This window comes from Eleginops maclovinus, chromosome 1, assembly GCF_036324505.1.
Source record: "Eleginops maclovinus isolate JMC-PN-2008 ecotype Puerto Natales chromosome 1, JC_Emac_rtc_rv5, whole genome shotgun sequence".
Lineage (NCBI taxonomy): Eukaryota > Metazoa > Chordata > Actinopteri > Perciformes > Eleginopidae > Eleginops > Eleginops maclovinus.
In genome coordinates this window covers 20,249,116-20,270,063 of record NC_086349.1, presented here as the reverse complement: position 1 = coordinate 20,270,063, position 20,948 = coordinate 20,249,116, and the positions used below count along the sequence as shown (strand labels likewise).

Here is a 20,948-nt window from a genome sequence, read left to right as displayed (position 1 = left end):
ATTTTCTAACTGTTAAGTACTACAACAATTGATTCCAGGTGTGTGTGTTTGTGTGTGTGACGCACCCTCATGGTAGTGGCGTTTGTGTGACCAGGGCTGCCCGTCACTGTGCTGCAGGAACATCTGAATGCAACGCCTCAACAAATCCTCCCAGCCTGGACGCATCGACGCTCGTAGAGAGTTCTGGTCAATCTGGATCAGTTTACCTGCCGGGGAAGACATAAGGAGGACGAGTGGGGAGGGAAGCAAACAAGGAGACACATGGGGTGATGAGTCAAACCTGATCATGGATAAAAAACGTCTCAGCCTGTTTGAGTGATTTGTGTTTGTTCACTGAGCATTTAGGGTACACCGCTCCTCACCTGAGAGCTCGTGCCGAGTGTTGAAGCTCTCCGTTCTCTCCATGGCTGTCACCCGACGGGCCACACAGATCATACATGACTGCAGGTCTGCGGGGGGAAAAGGAGAGGAGAGTCAGTAATGATTTATGATCGATGAATGTGCTTAAGGCTTGTAACAACTTTACTTGACTTCCCTCCTCTAGATGCAATAAATGAGACAAAAATGTGATTTTAGAGACAAGAGATTTGCACCCTTAAAAAAAAACAGGTAGCATGTGTAGCAAGATGTTGTTCCCATCAACAAAACCTATCTTATTTGTACAATATTTTCATTTTGCACAGGTAATGATTTACTTATCTATTTTTAGTGCAGTGTTTCTATGTGTGCTGAAATTTTCTCTACTTATTTTTGATATTATGAAACCTATTTTCTATGTCTTTTAATTAACATTTGAGACATACATATCTCAAAAATGGTTTTAGTAATGGTAAGAAAGTGAAGAGGGAAATGGGGAGAAAATGTAAAAGAGTTTCTGATTATTTACCAGTATATAATCAGAGTCCTTCTAAGAAGGGACACAAACAAAAGCTTGTTTCGCTATTGCATTGCATTTAGGAACATATTTTCGAGTTCAGAGTATTGGAGTTCACTTCCAGAAAATACTCTGCTTGGAATAATAATTTGTGTGGATCTGCACTGGAGGGTTTTAACATGACTGCAGATTCATTTTTAAATGACAAAAAAAACTAGAAATCGTGAAAAAATAATAAGAACGAATGTGATTGTTTTTCCAAGTTATCATTAACAAAGACTGTCTTAATATGGGACAGCCCCAGCGTACCTTCCCCCTCCTCGATCATGGCCTTGGGCTGGGTAAGAGCAAAACACTGCATGGTCTCGTAGCGTGGCCCTCCTGGCCCCTCCTCCATTGGGCCGTGGGGGTGGCCAAACTTGACCAGCATCCGGCAAGTGAAGGTGTGACTCTTCTGTCGGGCTGCCTCGCTTCCCCACGACACTCCATTTACTAAAAAAGAAAACACAAAAAATAAATGTACACTGGGGAGTAAAGATGGAGTGAGCATGTAACCAAATGTAGCCATGAATGAATGAATGGACTGCCTGTAATCAGACGCCACAACAGCTCACACCCTATTCCTGCCGAGGATGCACACACACGCACACGCGCACACGCACGCACACACACACACACACACACACACACACACACACACACACACACACACACACAGAAAGAAAACAACAAACACACTGCAACATGTATTTTCCCTCTTAAATTGAGTAGCAGAAGCCTCTCCTGCCGTACGGATGCCTGGCTAAATGGACCATGGGATTAATGTAGCCAAGGTGTCGATTTCCAATATCTCCCCCTCTCAGTGCGCTCGGCAGCGGGCAGAGGCCAGGGATACTCAGCCATCTATCCTCATTTAGACCCTGACTTCTCATCACGACACACACACACACACTCATTTAGAGGGGGTCACCTTCACAGGGGGGAGAGAGAGAGAGAGAGAAAGGGGAGGAAAACTTCAGAGAGACATCCAACTGTCCTCCAAGGTCTGCGTGAAGCCTTATCAGAGGCCTTGAGCTGGCGGGAGGTTTCTGTCTGGCAGGTGCAGGGAAGATACAAGAAAAGACCCAGGAGAGCGAGACGTTTCTGGGTGGTGGGGAGGGGGATAGTGAGAGGTGATTTCACAAGGCCTTGGGAGATAGAAAACGCGGCACAGTCACTGGGGCCGACATCTCTTCTCAGACACAATTAGCCGGTGGTGTAAGAAGTACCAAATACCATGGTGTACTTGTTTATTATTAGGTTTTTTTTAATTTAATGTGTTGTGTGTGTGTACTTACTTTTATCTATAAAATGTAAGTCTAATATCTTGAATTTATCTGCTATTTTAATACCGTACATTTACCCGTTGTTGGACAAATAAAGGAAATCTGATTCTGATAATCAGATTTTTCTTTAAGTAAAAATACTACAAAAAAAATCCAGCATTTAAAATGTTACTTATTCAAAAGTACTAACGTTTTGGAATCAAAATAAAACTAAAGTACCAAAAGTAAGTAAGTTTTAGAATCATATATATTAAATGACTGGTTGTGTTCATCATTGCTGGAAAAGCAAGTGGAGCTACTTTTAATTGCTTTGTATACCGATGAAGGATATCTAAACGCATCATGATATATCATAGTTTATGTATTAGTTTAATTATATTTAGTTTGAGCTAATAATCTGAATCTCTAAAGTATCTAGTAACTAGACAATATTGTAAAAAGTATTATAATTGTGGAGTAGAAGTAAAAAGTAGAATCAAATGGAAATACTTGAGTAAAGTTCAAATACCCCAAAATCATACTTAAGAACAGTACTTGAGTAAATGTACTTCACTACATTACACCACTGCAATTAGCCAACAGCGAGACAAGACAGGTGGGTCAAAAAACAATCTGTCAAACAACAAAAGCTCATTGCCCGAGTGTGTGTCTGTTTTCGTTAGTGAATGTGCGTGAGTGTGTGTGTATTTAACTGTAGCTGGCGTGGTCAGCGGTCATCCCGCAGGAATGTGCAGCGAGAGCGTATTTCATTCATGGGCCAAAAAGATAATGAAGGGGGCAGAGCAGCAGAGCGAGACACAATGAGGGGTGGGAGAGCAGACAGGGAAGCAGGGTGAGAAACAGACAACCACAATGTTCGTAGGCAGCCACACCGAGAACGAGTGAAGCTGAGAAAGAGCGATTTAAGAGAGACACGAGGGACGTTCAGGGAGATAAAGACGGGACTTAAAAAAATAAAGAGAGTGAATGAATAAAGGAGCATGCAGGGGAAATAAGTGAGAGAACGTGTCAATGACATGTCGGAGCGACCACTGCTTAGGAACATTACTGTGGAGTTAATCGAGGAGCGGGTTCAGTCGAGCACACATATCCATAATTAATCAGCTTTATAAATAGTGCTCTGTGCACATACTCATGGGCTTACACACACACACACACACACACACACACACACACACACACACACACACACACACACACACACACACACACACACACACACACACACACACACACACACACACACAGCACCTTCAAACATGCACTCTTTTTGCTGACATGGGCATGTAAATATACACATTAATACTCAGGCACATGCAAACAAGAATTGAATTAAATAGAGGGAAGTGTGGAGGTGCATTATTCAGCAGTAAGTAGTTTCCAGATGGCTGCCATGGGATCTGAATAGAGCTCGGCCTGTTTTACACTGTCTGGACCACTGAGTGTGACTGACAGCTGCGCTACGCTCTGCCTGCTTAGCACCGGGTGGGTGGGTGCTCCTGTGCACATGTGTGTTTTGTTAGGTGTGTGTGCCTCTTTCCGAAAAGCTCTCATGCACATGAACAGGTTTCCCAGGAGCTCCTCATTATAACCAGAGAAGGGGTTAAGAACGGAGTGAATAAATAACTGGGTGAGTCTACGTTGACGTGCGCTCAGAGTTGTTGCAACCTCTCAAAGATTGTTTTATACCTCGGCCCTGTGGAAGTTGTCAAGCTGAGTTTACTTCTGAGCAGATGTGCAGCCTCCCTGTGAGTGTTGGTTTGTGTGTGTGTGTGTGTGTGTGTGTGTGTGTGTGTGTGTGTGTGTGTGTGTGTGTGTGTGTGTGTGTGTGTGTGTGTGTGTGTGTGTGTTTCTCACTGTTGTTCTTAGGCAGGTTCTTGTGGAACTCCTCCCTGTCGTCCTCATGGAGAATATTGTAGACGCTGGTGTTGATGAGCTCCTCCTGTTTGTACTGCAGGTACTGCGTCACGTTGTCCGACACAAACACGACGCTGCCTTCCCGGTTCACCACAAACAGGAAGCCATCCAGAGCCTGAGAGGACAGTGACAGGAAGTCACCACCAAACCTTGAAGAAATATTTTCCTATCAAAAGGAGGTGCAGCGCTGCACTCACCTGCAGCAGGAGCGGCCCCAAGTGGTCCTTGTCGATGACCCCCTGACCTGTCGAGGACACGTCTGACTTCTGAACGTCGTCGTCGTTGGATGTAGCTTTTCCTGCAATACAGGAAAGGGAGGGGAAAAAAAGACAAAATGCATTAGAAAAACAAAGACATTTAAAATCCTAGCTGCCTACAAAGAAGGGAAAAAAAGAGCAAAGGAGAAACACAAAGAGAGATCAACGATACCTGGAGCTGGAGGAAACTGTTATTCACTTCTACAGCTGCACCAGCAGGGGGCAGCGTTTCTCAATCTTTACTTGAATTTTTTTCCTCTAATTTAAAAATACAGGTGAGGAGGGAGACGGACGGAGGCAGGTTTCTCTGAGGAGCCCGTCAGGAGGAGTAGAGGGCTGGGTGCATGTGGAGCAGGTAGCAGCCGTCCTCTTGCTTTATATTCAGTGTCAGACTCTGAGGGACTGTCTGGTAGGCTGGGGCTGAGAGAGAGAGGGAGCGCGGGAGAGAGCTAGAGAGGCTCTGGAAGCTGTAATGGTGCAGGGGCATGAGGCACCTGAATTAATGGAGGGGCTGAGGCTGAGAGAGAGAGAGGAAGACAGACAGATAAAGAGAGAGAGACAGGAAGGACCAGGGGGAGGTGGACGGAGACGATGCTGAGAGAAAACGGCTGGCATTTGGGTATTAATGCAGGGATTGGTCTGAGGAAGAGGCGGGGGCTGCTCGGCTACAGGAATCATTCTATCTGATTAGCTCCCAAGGGGCACAGATACCCACACAAAGAAAAAAAAAGCCATTGCTGCCTCATCCAGGCATTGTGAAGTTAGGTAGAGAATGGATGAAAGAAATAAGGAGAGGAAGGAGGCAAAAACAGAAACAGAAAGAGAGAGGCTACCCTCCATCAGTTCCCTCAATATCTTAAGATGCTGGGAGCAAACCTAAAGATGCTGCAACTCATTGTGCTGCAATACAGATGAGAGTGGGGGAGAAAAAAACAGGGAAGCAGAAGAGGAAGAACACGCTCGGGCAGAGTACGTTAAATCCAAGTGAGGATTTATTGATGGAGAAAAGAGCAAAGCTGAAGGCTTGTAGAAAGAGCAACTGAAAGTGAGAACAGGAACAGGTAGAGAGAGAGGGAGAGACGAGTGTAAACGCCCGTGTCATTTCTGTCTTCACTTCCTGTAACTATGGCAACGTGTCAGCAGCCAGTCAGGGCCAGCTGTAGCCTCTTCCCCTTCCTGTCGAGGTGGCAGACGCTGACGGAGACGAGCAAAGGCACGAGAACAAAATTCACCACTGATCTGAGGAAACTAACCTTTTCACTTACACACGGGTCTGACTGTGAGAAGCAAAAATATGTCCATTCTGCAATGCAATACTCTTAGCCTGAAGCGTTTTAGATGTGTTTTCAGTAGAAATGATGACCGCTGCATAATGGAGACAGAAGTACGACAACGGCAGCTGTAACAGAACTAATAATTTGGCAGTTCAGCAGAATGGATGGGCATGTGATTACCTGCAAACGTCCAATTAAACAGCCACTGGCGAGGGCAGCACACAGCTGTGCATGCTCATAATACACACACACACACAGTTTCTTATCAGGTGACAGGTTCACAAAGCATTGCCAATGTTTCCACCCAAACATAAACAGTTCAGGCTGTGAAATTTGTGGGAGATGAATGACTGATTCGTCCTTGCACCTGGGCTCTGAGAAGGCACGTTTGTGTGTGTGTGTGTGTGTGTGTCCAGCTTTCTCTCCCCCCTAGGTTCACCACCTTTCCCAATGTTTCCTACACACAGTTCTCAACAGACCATCTGACAGTGATTTCAGACAAAGTGCGTCCACTCACCCTGCTCTTTGATCTGGCGGATCTGGCGCACCGTCTCTTTGAGGATGGCACATTTGTCTGGTTTGACGTTGAAGCTGTCGATGTCGCTGAGGTTGGCCGAGATCAGCTCGGCTAGCTCCTCTATGTATTTGCTCTCCTGTTCCCGTCGCTTCCTCTCACACCTGCAAAAGTTGCAAAGTTTAAAACTAAGCCAAGGCCACTGCATCAGTGATGTTGATACATTTGAAAAAAACGCTAAGTGGATGCAATTTACATTTTTGGGGGGAATAAGTAGAGCAACTTGTCCAATATCTGAATGAAAGCAAGTCTGAAGTACTATTTTTCCCTGATTCCATTAAATATGATATTTTTGTAATATAAGAGTCTTCTTGGCCTTTTCATGTATTACATTTATGAAATACCACTCTTTTGATCTGATGAAGATTCAGTTAGGATCAAACATTGCTTATCAAAACAATTGTAAATAATAAATTGTAGAATCAGAGTTCAACTTTATTTTATGTCATATCCCTTCCTTCCTGAAGAGGATTTTGAAGTCAATGAGAATTTAACTAGGTTAAATCAATCAGGAAGTGCTTTGTCTACCAAATTTATGGACAAAATCCTCTTGTAGGTTTTGCACACATATTGGCTCCTTCTTTTCAAAGCACACAGAGGAGCCACAACGCTCGGCCTTGAGAAGCCGCTGACCCAGTAGCCCACTTTCCTGCTTTCCTCTTCTCTCTTGTTCATCAGACACACTCACCCCAGACCCGGCGTCTCGCAAGTGGAGCGCTTGCGTTTCCGGCTTTCTGAGCTCAAAGGCTCCATGGAGTTCTCCCCCAGTCCGCTCATCGTGAGCACATATCAGCACCTGAGAGGAAGGAGCACACGTGCGCACACACACACACACACACACACACACACACACACACACACACACACACACACACACACACACACACACACACACACGTAAACAAGGCTTTATTACAGGCAGAGACGGGATTACAATGTTCCTCTAGGCCCTTTAGCTTCTATTCTATACATAATTACTAAAGTATGAAGACATGGGAATCGTCCTTTTGAACTCAGCAAAAAATAACCAACACAAAAGCAGTTTATGAAGTGGATACAGTGCAGAACAATACACAGCAGAGTCAAAATATGCTTATATCATGCAAATCGTATTCTCCTGGCAGAGACTGACGTTCATAAACATGTCTGGTCTGCCTCCTCGTCTCCCTTAGAAAAAGAGTGTAAGCGTGAGGTTGTGTTTGTTTGTTATGTGTGTGTCTGTGTGGGCCTGTGCATGTATGAGTTCATCAGCTCATATGGTGCACACACACCCACACACAGGATTAGCAGTGTCTCTGACGATAAGCCACACTGCACAACTAACCCCGTTAGACAGTCGTCTGTCTCCCATAATGCATCACATTTAGTCTCCAGGAAGTGAGCTGATAAAGGTTGCAGGGAAGAGAGGCAGATGGGACGAAAAGGAGGCGAAGAGGAGTAGGAGTAGGAGGAGGAGGAGGAGGAGGAGGAAGAGGAGGAGAAAGAACGGAAGGAATAATGCACAGAGGGAGAAGCTGGTGCTGTGAAGTGAGCTCTGATTGGTCATTTTCTTTGCCACAGTGACAGCAGCTGACACTGGGGAAAGGTATGGGAGGGGAGGGAAAAGAGGATGGAGGACAGGGAGGGAAGAGAGGAAAGTAAATGAAGGGGAGAAAAAGATAGAGCACAAATAGAGTGGGGGATAGACAGAGAAAATGCAGAGGAAGAAAAAACACAGAAGGGGGGAATCAGAGCGAGAAGAGGAGGAGGAGGCAGCAGGAGGGAGCGAGCTGAGAGAAAAAGAGATAAAGGCATGTCAAAGAAAGACAGGAGGGAAGGGGAACAGGTGAGAGGGGGAGGAATTAGAGGAGGAGATGTAACGTTCAGACTGTCTGGTGTGTGTTTTCAATGCATGTGTGGCGCACAGAGTGGGCTTAAAGCTTCCAGTACCCCTCTTAACCTTCACAGCCAGGGCAGCTTTTTCACTCCATTGATTACATGGTTATCCTCTGACCAGAGCACTGCCTCTCCTGCATAGCAAATCAGGCCAACGGCAGGGGAGAGATGCCGGCCTGTTATTTAATCACCATGCACCATCATCTCGTGCTCCTTCTTGTGGGATCGGTTCATGAAAATGTCTGATTTCTCTCATACTTTTTTTTGTTCTTGGAAAGAGACCGCTCTAATCCTCAGTGCTGCGCTCTCGAAAAACAAGATGGTATCCGGCTGAAACAGGCAGTGAACACACCTTCTTAATGAGACATGATCAATGTTAGGGCTCGCTTTCATGCATGTCTTCAAGACCAGGTGAAACACTAGTGTATTCCCTTGCAAGACAACAACAGGGAATTCTTGTGAATCTTGTTCTGAAAGCAAGAGATGCTCTGAAGATGCTCAATCGCTCCTGCTTTGAGTTTTCTCTTTTAATCTCTCCCTTGAGTACCTCCCATCTGACTGTCTGTCTGACTGTCTCATTGCCTTTGTCTGCTTGCCTACCTGCGTCTCCTCTTGCCTATTCTCCCGCCTACCTGCCTCCCCTGTCTGCTGCTTACCGTTAAACAAAAACCCTGCTTGCTGTTGTCTGATGAAACCTACCACGAGGAAGACAAGGAGCAGAGGAGGCATAAAGAGGAGAGGGGGAGGTACAAAGTCGAGGGGTTTAAAGCTTGTAGAGCCAAAGCAAAGTGTTTGAGTGAAACTCTGTCTTTGCTCCTCAGACGCTCCCGCTCGCCTGCCTGTTTGGCAGCCTATTGATGGAGTTCTCAAAGGGGGAGTTGCTCTAATTGCGGAGTGAATGAGGCGGCCCCAGAGAATGGTTGATTAGGAGGCTGCTGAATGCCCCAGGGAAATGGGTCACCTCCAGCCTGGCGCGGGCCGCCCGCTTTTCCAGTGCAGGGAGAAAGTCAATTACACGCCACAGGCAGTGTGGGGTCTGGTGGCAGAGAATCGGCGGGGCTGCGGTGGGTACAATGTAGCAGCAGGGGGCAGTGGGAAAGAGACACGTAAAGAGGTAAAATGGTAGAGGGCGATGGCAGGATGGAGGGCAGCAAGAGGGACAGGAGAGATGGGCATGAAGATGGCAATTTAAGGGAGGTAAAGTGAGGAGCAGTTGATTTGAGAGAGAGAGTGCAGACCGAGCAAACAGTAAATGGTTTGTCTTTACCTCTGTTAATGCACATTTTGAATTAGAACATGTAATAGAACATCTTGAAATTAAAATAGCATTTGCTGAGGTAGGAAGGTTGTAGAGAAAAATATACAAATAGATGATCATATATTTTAAGTGATACTGTCAAACAATTTAGCCAATTTATTTAAAAAGCCTTTTTTCTTTTTTACGAGGGATTGACCATTTATATCAGATGGTTACAGTTAGTCAGATCTGGGGAAAAAAAAGGCATCGCAAAAATCCCAGCAGCAACATGGCCTCTGCTGGAAGAACTAGTCCACTTTAACACATACATGAAGATTCAATCTTACGTTAATTAACAAAACCATCACCTTAGCTCAAGAGGAGGAGGAGGAGGAGGAGGAGGAGGAGGAGGAGGAGGAGGAGGAGGAGAAGGAAGAGGGTGTGGTGGTGGAGGCTGAACCAAAACACACTGACATCGTTGTATCAGCATATTTTGACCATACACCTGTATTGCACAAACTCTTTCTTCCAGCCCTCACAGATGCTCGTTTGTAAGTCCCTCTCTTTATTCAGAAAGTATTCACTTGTATTTTCATGCACCTTCTTTTTCTTCTTAAATGTTACCCAGCTTAGACAGAAGCCCAAGCCTCAGGAAAAATTGAGCTGGAAACTTCAGAGATGAAATTCAGTGGAAGAGGAAGGGATCATTCAGCAACCATTACTCATTAACTGTAAATCCTGTAGTTGAAGATGACTCAAAGGCTAGAGGTAATAGTGGGAAGCTGATAATCAGAGTGCTTATTAGGCAGCAGCTGCTTGTGACTTAGCCGGAGAAACAAATAAAAACTATGCAGTGTTACCCCCCGACCCCCGCAGATTGAGCCATCATGGAAGTCTTCTCTTCACCAGCTGACATGGACAGGTGAGAGCACCCACGCCTGTAAACAGCTCCGGGTCTTTAGCACTAAAACATTAACCCGGTTCTCAACTCTGATCTTGACCTGGGCAATTTCAAGGGGTCAGTGCCTTTATTCTGACAGCTGAACCACATATTTTCCGGGTCGTTAAACGGGAGTCAAAAGAGGATCGCTCAGGTCAACAGCGCTGTGGCCTCACCTGGGGAGAAGTTAAAGTCTTTAGCTCTGCTTCAGGACAGCCAGTGGCCCCAGAGGCTGAAGCCCAGTGGGAGCACTGCTCACCGGGAAGAAGAGACTTTATGACAAAACCAGAGGAAACAGGTCACCTCATAAACTAGAAAGCATGCAATCCAATCCTAGTTAAATCAACACTCTAAAAAAATCATCTTAAAAGGGATAGTTCAGATGTTTTAAAGTCGGGTTGTATAGGGACTTGTCTGAAGTGAACTTATACCTTCAGACCTTCAGTAGATGGCAGCCCCCCCCCCCCCCCACTGTGGACAACAGCAGAAGAATAAAATGTGTAAGCCACAATAACAACACCTTAAACATCTTTGCTTTAGAAGGAATCATTTCACTGCTTTACCTTGCCATTTGGATCTATGCTCTCTTCAAAGCCACCAGACTCCATTCACTTTTAAAGAGAAAATATATAGATATAGCGGCTTCAGTTTGACACAGAAAGGACTGCCTGAGGGAAAAAAAGTGGTGAACATATGCTAAATATACACTCAAACTAATATTGATTTTATTATGTGGCTGGAATAAACCACAGCAGTGCATTGCTTTATCTCGCACCCTTACTCCTGTCGACCGCCATCCTCTTCTGCAGAGAATACACAATGTGTGAGTATCTCATACAACTCCAATCCAAAAACTCATAAACTATCCCTTTGACTTTAAACAGTTACTTTAACAACTAAAGGCCAGGTTTCTATGACATAGTGTAAATATTCATGGTTCCAAGAGGGTTTCTTGTTGACCCCCTGAACTTCCTGTTAGCCCCAGAATCAGGCCAAGGTTTCCTCTTGCATACAGGAAATATTCAAGTTTATCTGCACTCTTTTCAGACATGGAATATGTTACGTTACTGGCCTCATTTATATGTTGAAGTTATGGCCTTTTGTCATTCAGATGAGAGTCTTTACATTAATATTTCTCACTACAGAATATTATAGGGTTATAAACATAATTAACGTTGTTTGACATTTCGCAAATCTCCTGCTTATTCATATTTGTATGTTAGGATTTAAATGGATATTATTAAATTCCTCATGCAGTCAATAAGTTTTATATAAAATGCATGCATGTGACATTCAGCCAATATCAGAAAATACTTTATTAGAGTGAAAGAAAATTCAGTTTGCAAATAGATTTCATTGTTTCTAACAATAACCCTGAAGAGGTTTCGTATAGTTTGTGGATTAAGCACTCAATTTTGACTATTCATTTCATGGATTTAAATCAGATAACAAGTTTCTTTCTAAAATTTCAGCAGTGAATAAGTTTTGTTATTAGTTTCTGGTGGACGGGAGAACGTTTTTGCTGACAGCTGTGAGTTTATATAATTCTAGACATCCAACAAAACAAATGACTCTGCACATAATGGTACTTTCTCACTCTGTAAATGTGTTTGTTTCTTTGTATACATCTGTGAACGCAATAAAAAATAAGCAATAAGAGGAGCAGTGCTTCAATTTCACTGGTGAGTTGCACTTGTGGACTCTCGGGGAGCAGATTATAAATGGATGAACAGTATCTTAAAACTGAAAGCAAAAAATATGAGGTTTTGGAAGACAAAGTGAAGAGAAGACAGACTTCCCACGACAGAGTGAGTCATAGCTGGAAACAATACTCAATGCAACAAACAAGAACGTGTCAGGAGGAGTTAATGAGAGCAGACGACGAGTGCTAGAGCACACAATCGAGACCTATCTTTAATCCATGTTGTATTAAGTCAATTTTTTCTAGCACCATCAGAGTGGGTTTACTCAGTGTTAAAGCTTCATTCAGGGACCAATTTGAAGTCCTACAATATGTGGGTACACATGCAAGTTTAACACAGAAGGTTTTGTAAATAAAATAAAAAGTTAAGTTCTCTGTGTGTGGCCAAGTACGTTCATTCATTTCAGTCCTCTTTGAAACGCTGAGAAGGCAGAACTATTTCCTGTGCTTTAGTTTGACTAGTGTCGCCATTTTTTTTTATATCTGGGAAGGATAAGACTGAGTAGGCAGGAGGTCCGTGCAGGGTTTCTGGTTATAGAAAACAAAAAGGAGAAGTAGATGGTAAATACATAAAGGGGGAAGGAAGGGGACAGAGTTAGCATGGCGGTCGTGCTAAACCTGGGGGAAGCATAGCCCGGCAGTGGCCTCCTCTGCCTACCTGCCTGCCAGCAGCTGTTTCATAATCTCTGTTGACAAAACAGAGGCACGCGGCCTGGGTCTCGCCATGTAAACTCACACCAGTGACATGACAAGAGCTGCCTCGCCTGGAGGACTCACACAAACCAGTGCTCATGCTTTATGAAGAATAGAGAAAGAACATGACTCTCATTTCCACATCGGATCTGAGTCGGCAGGTTACAGTTTTTCTTAACCAGCAGAAAAGAATGAAGAGTATTTTTCCCTTTGTTTGAATTCCCATTTATGTGATTTATTTAAATTATGTTTTCAATGGTCCTCAACATTCCAGATTGAAGAGAGCTGCGTTGTGATCATCTCTGTATGCCTGAAGTATCACTTATAAAACAAATAATAGCTTTAAATCATATACACTTCTATATAAGTAGATGATAGTATTCTTTTATGATGTCGCCATCATTTAAATTATTTCAGCTTCCCTTCTGAGTGATTTTTCTGAGGGCTGATAACGGTCTTAGATTTTGGACATTGTATAAAGGATAAGTGTTGTCTTTTCCTGGTTTTAAAGGCTGCATCAAAGTAAATAATGTAATTGTATGATCTTACCAGACTGTTCTAGCTTTTCTGTCATTTGCCTTTAACAGTTAGTCATTATATCCACATCACTGATTTCATTTTGTTTGTCATTGTTTGAAAGCACCAATGTTTAACTCTACAGTATACTGTATATTTATATATGTGGAGGTGATATTTGATTTTCTCCATATAGCCAAGATCTAACTTTGTAATATTTTGTAGACTACACTAATAAGAGAATAACACAGTACCTTTCAGAAGCTTGAATTTAATTTAATACGATTTTGCGTCAAATTGAATTAGCAATGTTCAAGTTGCTAAGGTTAATTTTTCAGTCAATCGCCAAATCAATTATTAAACACTATGGTGCTTATGCCCCTTTTCCCGTTGCCATTTTAATTGATTTGAATTGTATTGTTGCAGGTAATATTATCATCAAAATCTTTTAATGTTTTGTTTTTTTGTTTTTTTATCAGATTGTTGCTGATTTATCCAAAACGGACCCAAAATCCCAAAACTAAACGACTTAACCTCCCGGATGTATCATCAAGTTTCTAAAGAAGTGTAACGGTGAAGCTCAGCTACAACTGAATATTAAGTTCTGTGATTTTATTTTTCTCACCGATATGCTGAGACGATCCAAATGTTTGAATCTTTTGACTTTTTATTCGAAGAAGCGTTAATGCCCACTCAAGCGTCAGAAGCGCTCCACCTGCCAGTCACTCAACATTATCTACGGCAAACATGGATTCTTTATTTATTAACCCTTTGTAGTAGCATCCAGGAGTCACCTTCCCCTTCTCATCTTCATCCTCTCTGGTGTGTTTCTTGGTATGTCTTTGCTTCTTGCTCTAATATCTTAGCCAGGTCTGCCCTGCACAAACATCATGTTGAAAGGTTTTAGTGATGGAGTTTTCCAATCAAGGCTCTTCTTTAACAATGATTCAGGCTTATTACAGGCTTTATAATTTGCTTTATTGGCATTGAAATGCATTCTCAGACGTTAAAGTTGAGTGACTCATCTAAGAAGCTGAGGAGCCATAAGCCCCTCCTCATCCTCTCTACTTTTCTACCTCCTTATGACCTGTGTCTCCTCTGCCTGGAAATTGACTCTTCCTGCAGCCCTGTTTTTGTACATGATCACTTCTACTATCTGTCTGCAACACCATGAGTGAAACTGCACGTGAACGAAAGAGAAAGTGTGGTTTGGTTAAGCTGGTTACATTCACATGTGTTTGTATGTGTGTGTGTTCATGTGTGTGTTGTTGTCACCTGCAGACAGGGGTAAAAGATAAATGCTTTCTCTCAGCCTGTGTGGCAGGTAGAGCACAAAGAATAATTAGATTTCTCCTCCCGTCTCCCTGATGTCTTCCCACTCTCCGTTTTCTCCTCTGCCTGAAAATCATCTGCTCAACCCTCTTTGTTTCCAAAACGAGAACTCTTCCACCTTCCCAAAGTCCCAACATTAAAACACAAAACATTTGCGTCAGAGAACACAAACTGTTCTCTGCGTTTCTGCGCTCAGGTCAGGAGGATGTTGCAAGAATGTGGCAACAACAAGAAATTGTCTCTGGCAAACCGCTCAACCTAAACCCAGCAGGCCGTTACCATGCCAACCATATGGGATGTTAGCCCACCTTGTGACGGCGCCCGAGATGATGGACGATCAGCGCCCCCCTCCCCTCTCTCTGGGGGTGTGGTCCTATGTGGGTTGGTCAATGGAGTCTGGAGGAGGAAAAAGAAAAGAAAAATAAGTTTGTGCTTCACAGTGCATGTTCATTAGATGATATTAATGAATAACAAGCAGCATTATTAATCAGCGGCCTGAAGACTCGTGCACAGGAAGCTGCATTAACAGCTTAATGAGCAGGAGGGCGTCTACGCTAGTGCTTTTGTCTTCATTAGCTGCATGCATACAGAGGAAACACACCATGGCCCCTGTGCATTTGCATTAACACACATACTGCTTCCACAGCCAGACCAACCGCTGACACACACATAGACACGAAAAGGGATGTTGAGACAAGTTTTACAGGAAGCCAAACCGAAGGAACCTAAAAGCAGCGGCTCCACAATTCAGCCAATTTGCTTTAACAATAAAATGTAAAAGAGGGTGCTTTTCCACTAGATGTCCTGATCCATACAACTTGATTTAAACGTCAAGCGTTTATTGGCAAATATCTCTCATGCTTTGTGGACTCAGAGCAAGATTACCAAAACAGACTATTAGGCTAAATCACCGCTCTAATCCCAAAAGCACATAACAGGCTAATTTGTGTCCATTTAGACCCTGATAAGAAACAATGTGTGTGTGGGTATGTGTGTGTGTGTGTGTGTGTGTGTGTGTGTGTGTGTGTGTGTGTGTGTGTGTGTGTGTGTGTGTGTGTGTGTGTGTGTGTGTGTGTGTGTGTACATTTTGGCCATGCGGAGTTGTTGAAGTAGCTCAAGTGTCTGTCTGAACAATCATAAGAGTGTGTCCCTTGGAGGTAAAGAGTGCGTAACCATGGAGAACGCTGGGCGTTTCCATGACACCCTGTCATCAGTGGAGCACGCCGCCAGGATGTCTCATGTTCATCTGTTACTTTGTGTGTGTGTGTGTGTGTGTGTGTGTGTGTGTGTGTGTGTGTGTGTGTGTGTGTGTGTGTGTGTGTGTGTGTGTGTGTGTGTGTGTGTGTGTGTGTGTGTGTGTGTGATAGGGGTAACTTTCATTTTTATTGCTGGCATGTGTGAGAGCGCGTGTGGTTTGGTTTACAAGTCAATATCTGGACACGCCTATGACAGTGTGTGTGTATGTGTGTGTGTGTGTGTGCCCAGCTTGTCTATGTTGTATATGTTTACATGTGTACGTTTGTGTGTGTTAGTTCACAATTCACCATCAGTGACCTGACCGCTGGCTGCACCCATGATTTGGAGCAGATGGGGGCTCTCTGTGTGTGTCTGGGGTGTGTGTGTGTGTGTGTGTTAGGAGGTGGTGGAGGAGGAGGAGGAGGAGGAGGAGGAGGAGGAGGAGGAGGAGGAGGAGGAGGAGAAGAAGGAGGGTGCTCTAGTTTAGGTGATGTATGGACTCTCACACACCAACAAAGACTCTCCTTCAACCGATGTGTTTCCTATTAATTGAAGGGGGAGAGAAATAGAGCCGGAGAACGACTGCTTAAGCAGGAAGAATTTATAGCTCAGCTGACAGAGACTAACGGACTCCATTTTTCTGCAAAAGTTGAGGAAAAAAATAATAAAAATCAGTTCACCTCTTTGTGCACGAGCCAGAACAAGAAAGCGTTCAGTGCCATGATCATGCTCTTTGTGCTCACTTCGACAAAGCCGTGAACACCAGAGTGAATGAAATGTTAGTTAGTGGCATGTGTCGGTGCTCATACCGGCGTGAAGCCTTGAATTTAAAAGCAGTGTGAATGAGCTCAAGAAGCAGAGGTTGACTACGGAGAAATGTCAACCTCGCAGTCGCAGAGGCCTTTTACAGTCCTCTCAAAACACGTCTGTTGTGCTCTTAAATTCCTCTATAGCTAAACAACCTTTAACTGTATATATGTTTGATGAACTTGACAAACACAATAAAATATCCTGCATCGCGGCCTCTTCCTCTTGTTAAAGCAACACACTTTAAAGGATGTATTAAAGATGCAGCCAGAGTTCACATTTTACTGTGGGTGCTCATACAGAAGCCATTAACTTTGGACTGCTCTTTATATCATCAACAGTGGAGAGGAGCTAGTTTAAGTGGAAATATCTCAGTGACAATTGCACTGCATGTATGGCATTTCAAAGCTTAGTGCAGTTTGTTGTGACTTTTGTGAGATTTCTTCCTCTTTCCATGTAACAATATTGCAGAACTGATAACACACAGGCCTCTTAGCCCTTACGCTGCTTTATATTGCTCAATTAAAATTGGGGATTGTCTAACATTTGTTAAAGTTGATCATTTGTATTTAACTTAATTTGTCCGTGCATCAGCCAAAAACTATACCAACTCATGCTAAGGGATAAAGTGTCAAAAAGTCAAAATGATGCATGTCAAGCACAAGAAAAACTTGTATAACATATCTTTAAACTATTGTATGTTTGCCATTTACTGATTCTTCTACTGTATTACATTTTCTGTGTCATCAAACTCGTAAAGTAAATAAAAAGGACTAAAATAAAAAAATCTGTGTGCTCCAGTTTCCTTCATCATGGACGATAATCTACACTCTCTTCCTCAACACTTACAGAAAAGCAGAGTGATAACCGCATCTTAAATAAGCGGTTGTATTTTAAAGTGCCATTGTGAAACTCATTGTGAACGTGGTCCCGTGCAGAGCACAAACAGCATAAGGAGGAAAGGTTTCTCAGCTTATGTCTTAGTGATGACAGCCCTGATAAGATAAAGATAGTAAATCCACACACATGTCCTCATCTGTTACCTTTAGCTGAACCGGGAAGAAAACTGAGAGCCACGTGGATAAACTGCTGGATAGACAACATTTTTCTATCCTTAGCAAAGTCCATTTGAATTTAGATCTTTATGAGGCTAATCAGTGCGTGTGTTTTTCTCAGGAGCCAATCAGGTATTACATAAACTGACATAAAGACACGATCTCCGCAGCGACAGAACAGGATTCATCCTGGAACCTATTAGAATGAGTGGGCTTTTACTGCAAATAATTAATACAATAAAAAATGCAAGGGAGAAGTCCAGTTGGATATATAAATCCAGGAGTTTTGAAAGCTCATCAGATGGTGAATCATTATAATACTGCAAAACCGAATAAAAAAAATGGTGGCAATTTTGTATTCTTTTTATTTGAGTTAAAAAGGAGTTTCCAGCCAAAGGGACCTGCGCCTTTAAGAAACATCTTCAGGCAACTGATAGAAAGGCTAAAGAAATGTAAGCACATCCATTAGTTGTTTCTTTGTGAGCAATAATCTTCTCCCTCTCTTCACCCCCTTCTTCTAACAGTCTCTGATTTTCCTCTCCATGTGTTCATCTTCTGTAATGACTGTGAATAAGGGAAGTTGTGTCCGCTGGCCAGCACACACAACGGAAGAGTGAAGAACGAATAAAAGTACATTGTGTTTAAATGTGTGTGTGTACTCTGCATAACTGTGCTTTAGTTTTGCCCCCTGCCCCCCAAACAAATCCAGCACTCACTCACACTGGAGCAAAATGGGAGCCAAACCACATCTTGGCACCTTGCCTCTCCTTAAACAAATCAGACCATAGAGGCTAATAAAAAACTCTGAGTGCAAAGCTCGCCTCCTCAGACGAGGGGGTACCAAAGAGGGGAGCTATTCTCAGCCGCCTCGCTCTGAAACAAAGTCGTACAAGACGGAGCCCTGCTTTTCAACTTGGACAATAAGTGCCAGTCTCTCCACTGTCCCCTTCATCATCTCAGCCTCTTGTCTTTGCTGTTAAAGAGGGCTTTGATGTTATATTGTTCTCAACTAGCCTCACTTAAAAAGACACACTCTGAAAACAATTTGCATCTTAGTTCAGTGACAAAGTGAGCGTGAACTTTCCATCTTCTGACCAATTACTGCTATCATAGCACACAAGCCTGCTGCTACGAACTTCACACTTTAGAGAGGGACAAGAGGAGGAGGAAGAGGAGGAGGAGGAGGAGGGAAAGTGTCTGGATCAGGGCAGAAATAGGCCAGGCAGGTCTAAAACTAAAACTCTTGCAGCCATCCTGGGCGTGTCTGCTTTAGACTGCCATCAAACATGCATTTACATATTCAAAAAAGGAAACAGGGGTTTGCATGAGTCATCCTTACCAAGAAGGTAGAGGAAATGAAACGGCCCTCTGCGCCACGCTACAGTGTAAAAGTACACAACAATGAATGTGCAGTCACACATGCAGCTTACCAAACTTTCAGAGAGGATAAACTGTAAAAAGAAATGAAAGAAAAATGATTGCATTAGGTTTTTATAATAATAGCTCAAGGCCATTTTAAAATGACTTTACTGTGCAACATCTGTTTTGAGTACAGACACTACGTGTAATAAGACAGGCAATTTTCTTTTCTTAGGATTCACGGAGTTTCAAATACTGTAATACCCGTCTGAAGATCAAAAAGTGAGGGGATCACTGCGCACACGCACTGCTGGTCCGCAACGCTGCTTTATTTCAGTTGTTTTTTTTCTTCTGATAAACTTAGTCATTAACAGGACAACACTTGTGCACCATGACTGGGTTAATCTGTTACTCTGTGAGCCTGTCAAGCTAGTTCCTTACATTTATTTGTTTGAATGGGGGACAAATATATGATAAGAGTAACGACATGTTTGTTTTAAAATTGGATTTACTAGAATATGGGAGCACAACAGAGGACAGAATAGGATTGTGACAGCTATCAACAACTCTTGAATGGATTGTCATGATATTGAGTTCAGTCATGTTTCACCTTGGTGAATCCATAACTTTACACATCATATCATGCAGGTGACAAAGTTGTGCAATCCCTATAATAAAGCAATACCTCCAGAACTAATGTCTTTCCCCTCAGCCTCAGCTGTGTGAAGTGACTGTTAGTTAGCATGATGCTAGCATGATAACACATGAAACCAGAATGGTGAACATGGATAACATTAAGCCTTAAAAACATGAGCATGTTAACATTGCTGCTGTGCATTTGTTAATGTGCTGACATAAGCATTTAGTTTAAAGAATCGCTGTGCCTAAGTAGACTCATAGTCTGGTTTATTCATCAGTGTTATTGAATTAGCATTTATAATTTAATTGTGTTAACTACAGCTGCGAAAATGTGTTTCCACTTTTAGCAGAACCAAATCAACATGATGTGATCATATAGTGTTAGTTTTTGAACTACATTCTGTACTTTTCAATACAGATTTAAAAGTGTAATGTGTAAATATGCATTTTGATGCCTCATGATTGAGAGAGAGAAAGGTCAATGCTCAGTTACACCTATTTTAATCTTGATGGCATTGTATATCACCCAGCACTGGGGTTAAGGTTAAAATATGTCATGCTATATGAATAACAATATCAAAGCGGAGATCAAAATCTTATTTTATTAAGTGCATGGACAAATAATTGTAGTGTTTGGCAGCAGGTGTCTTCTACCATAATACATTTGGAGAAATGTGTAATCTTTATGCAACAATACTTAGAATATTGTATGCCTCATTACCAGTTTCCTCAGTGTTGAGAAGAGTGACCTAAATATGAGCTAAACTGAACACAAACTTTTAAAAATAGCATATGATGATTAAAAAAACAGCTTCTCCTTTTTCCTTTGATTAGGTAGCATCATGATGTCAGTATCATAACTCATCCTGAGGTGTCCTGAAATAGAAATAAAGGACTTGCATGAGGAAACACCGCTCAGGTCCATCATTTTTTAGTATTAGGGACACTTTGTGGTGTGAAAATGTTGATTTATAATGATGGGCGACAAATTAAAAGGAAAAAGAGACATGTGTCCAAAAGCATCCAGAATATCTTCAGTGTTGAAACCATTCAGTGACCATATGGACCCTGTATGAAGCACCTGCATTTCATACGTTTCTCCATTCATTAAGTCAGGTTTTCCCTTCACTCATTACTATGGTCTATGTAAAACACATTGCTTATTTTTATGTGTCAGAACTTCATGATCTTGCAGTCAAAGTGCTGTGTGTAAGGGCTAACGTTGACACTTTGTTTGTGTGAGCAGTAAATTAATGTTTCAGGATTTGTGTCGTCATGCAACAGATGAAAGTCTCCATGTTAGCTTCATGAATGTTCTCCTTTAACATGAGCTGCA

The 20,948-nt window shown here is 42.7% G+C and overlaps 1 protein-coding gene across 1 annotated transcript in view; it reads right to left on the bottom strand.

Annotated features, from left to right (window-relative positions):
- LOC134873460 (nuclear receptor coactivator 3-like) overlaps positions 1 to 20,948 on the bottom strand; it is a 54,816-nt gene that overhangs the window by 11,536 nt on the left and 22,332 nt on the right. The window contains exons 2-9 of the mRNA XM_063897114.1: positions 14,825 to 14,912; positions 6,910 to 7,017; positions 6,165 to 6,325; positions 4,314 to 4,414; positions 4,057 to 4,231; positions 1,184 to 1,366; positions 363 to 449; positions 66 to 206 (exon numbers count right to left, since the gene is read on the bottom strand). Coding sequence (XP_063753184.1) covers positions 66 to 206; positions 363 to 449; positions 1,184 to 1,366; positions 4,057 to 4,231; positions 4,314 to 4,414; positions 6,165 to 6,325; positions 6,910 to 6,998 — 937 coding nt within the window. The 5' untranslated portion in view covers positions 6,999 to 7,017; positions 14,825 to 14,912. The remainder of the gene's footprint in view (positions 1 to 65; positions 207 to 362; positions 450 to 1,183; positions 1,367 to 4,056; positions 4,232 to 4,313; positions 4,415 to 6,164; positions 6,326 to 6,909; positions 7,018 to 14,824; positions 14,913 to 20,948) is intronic.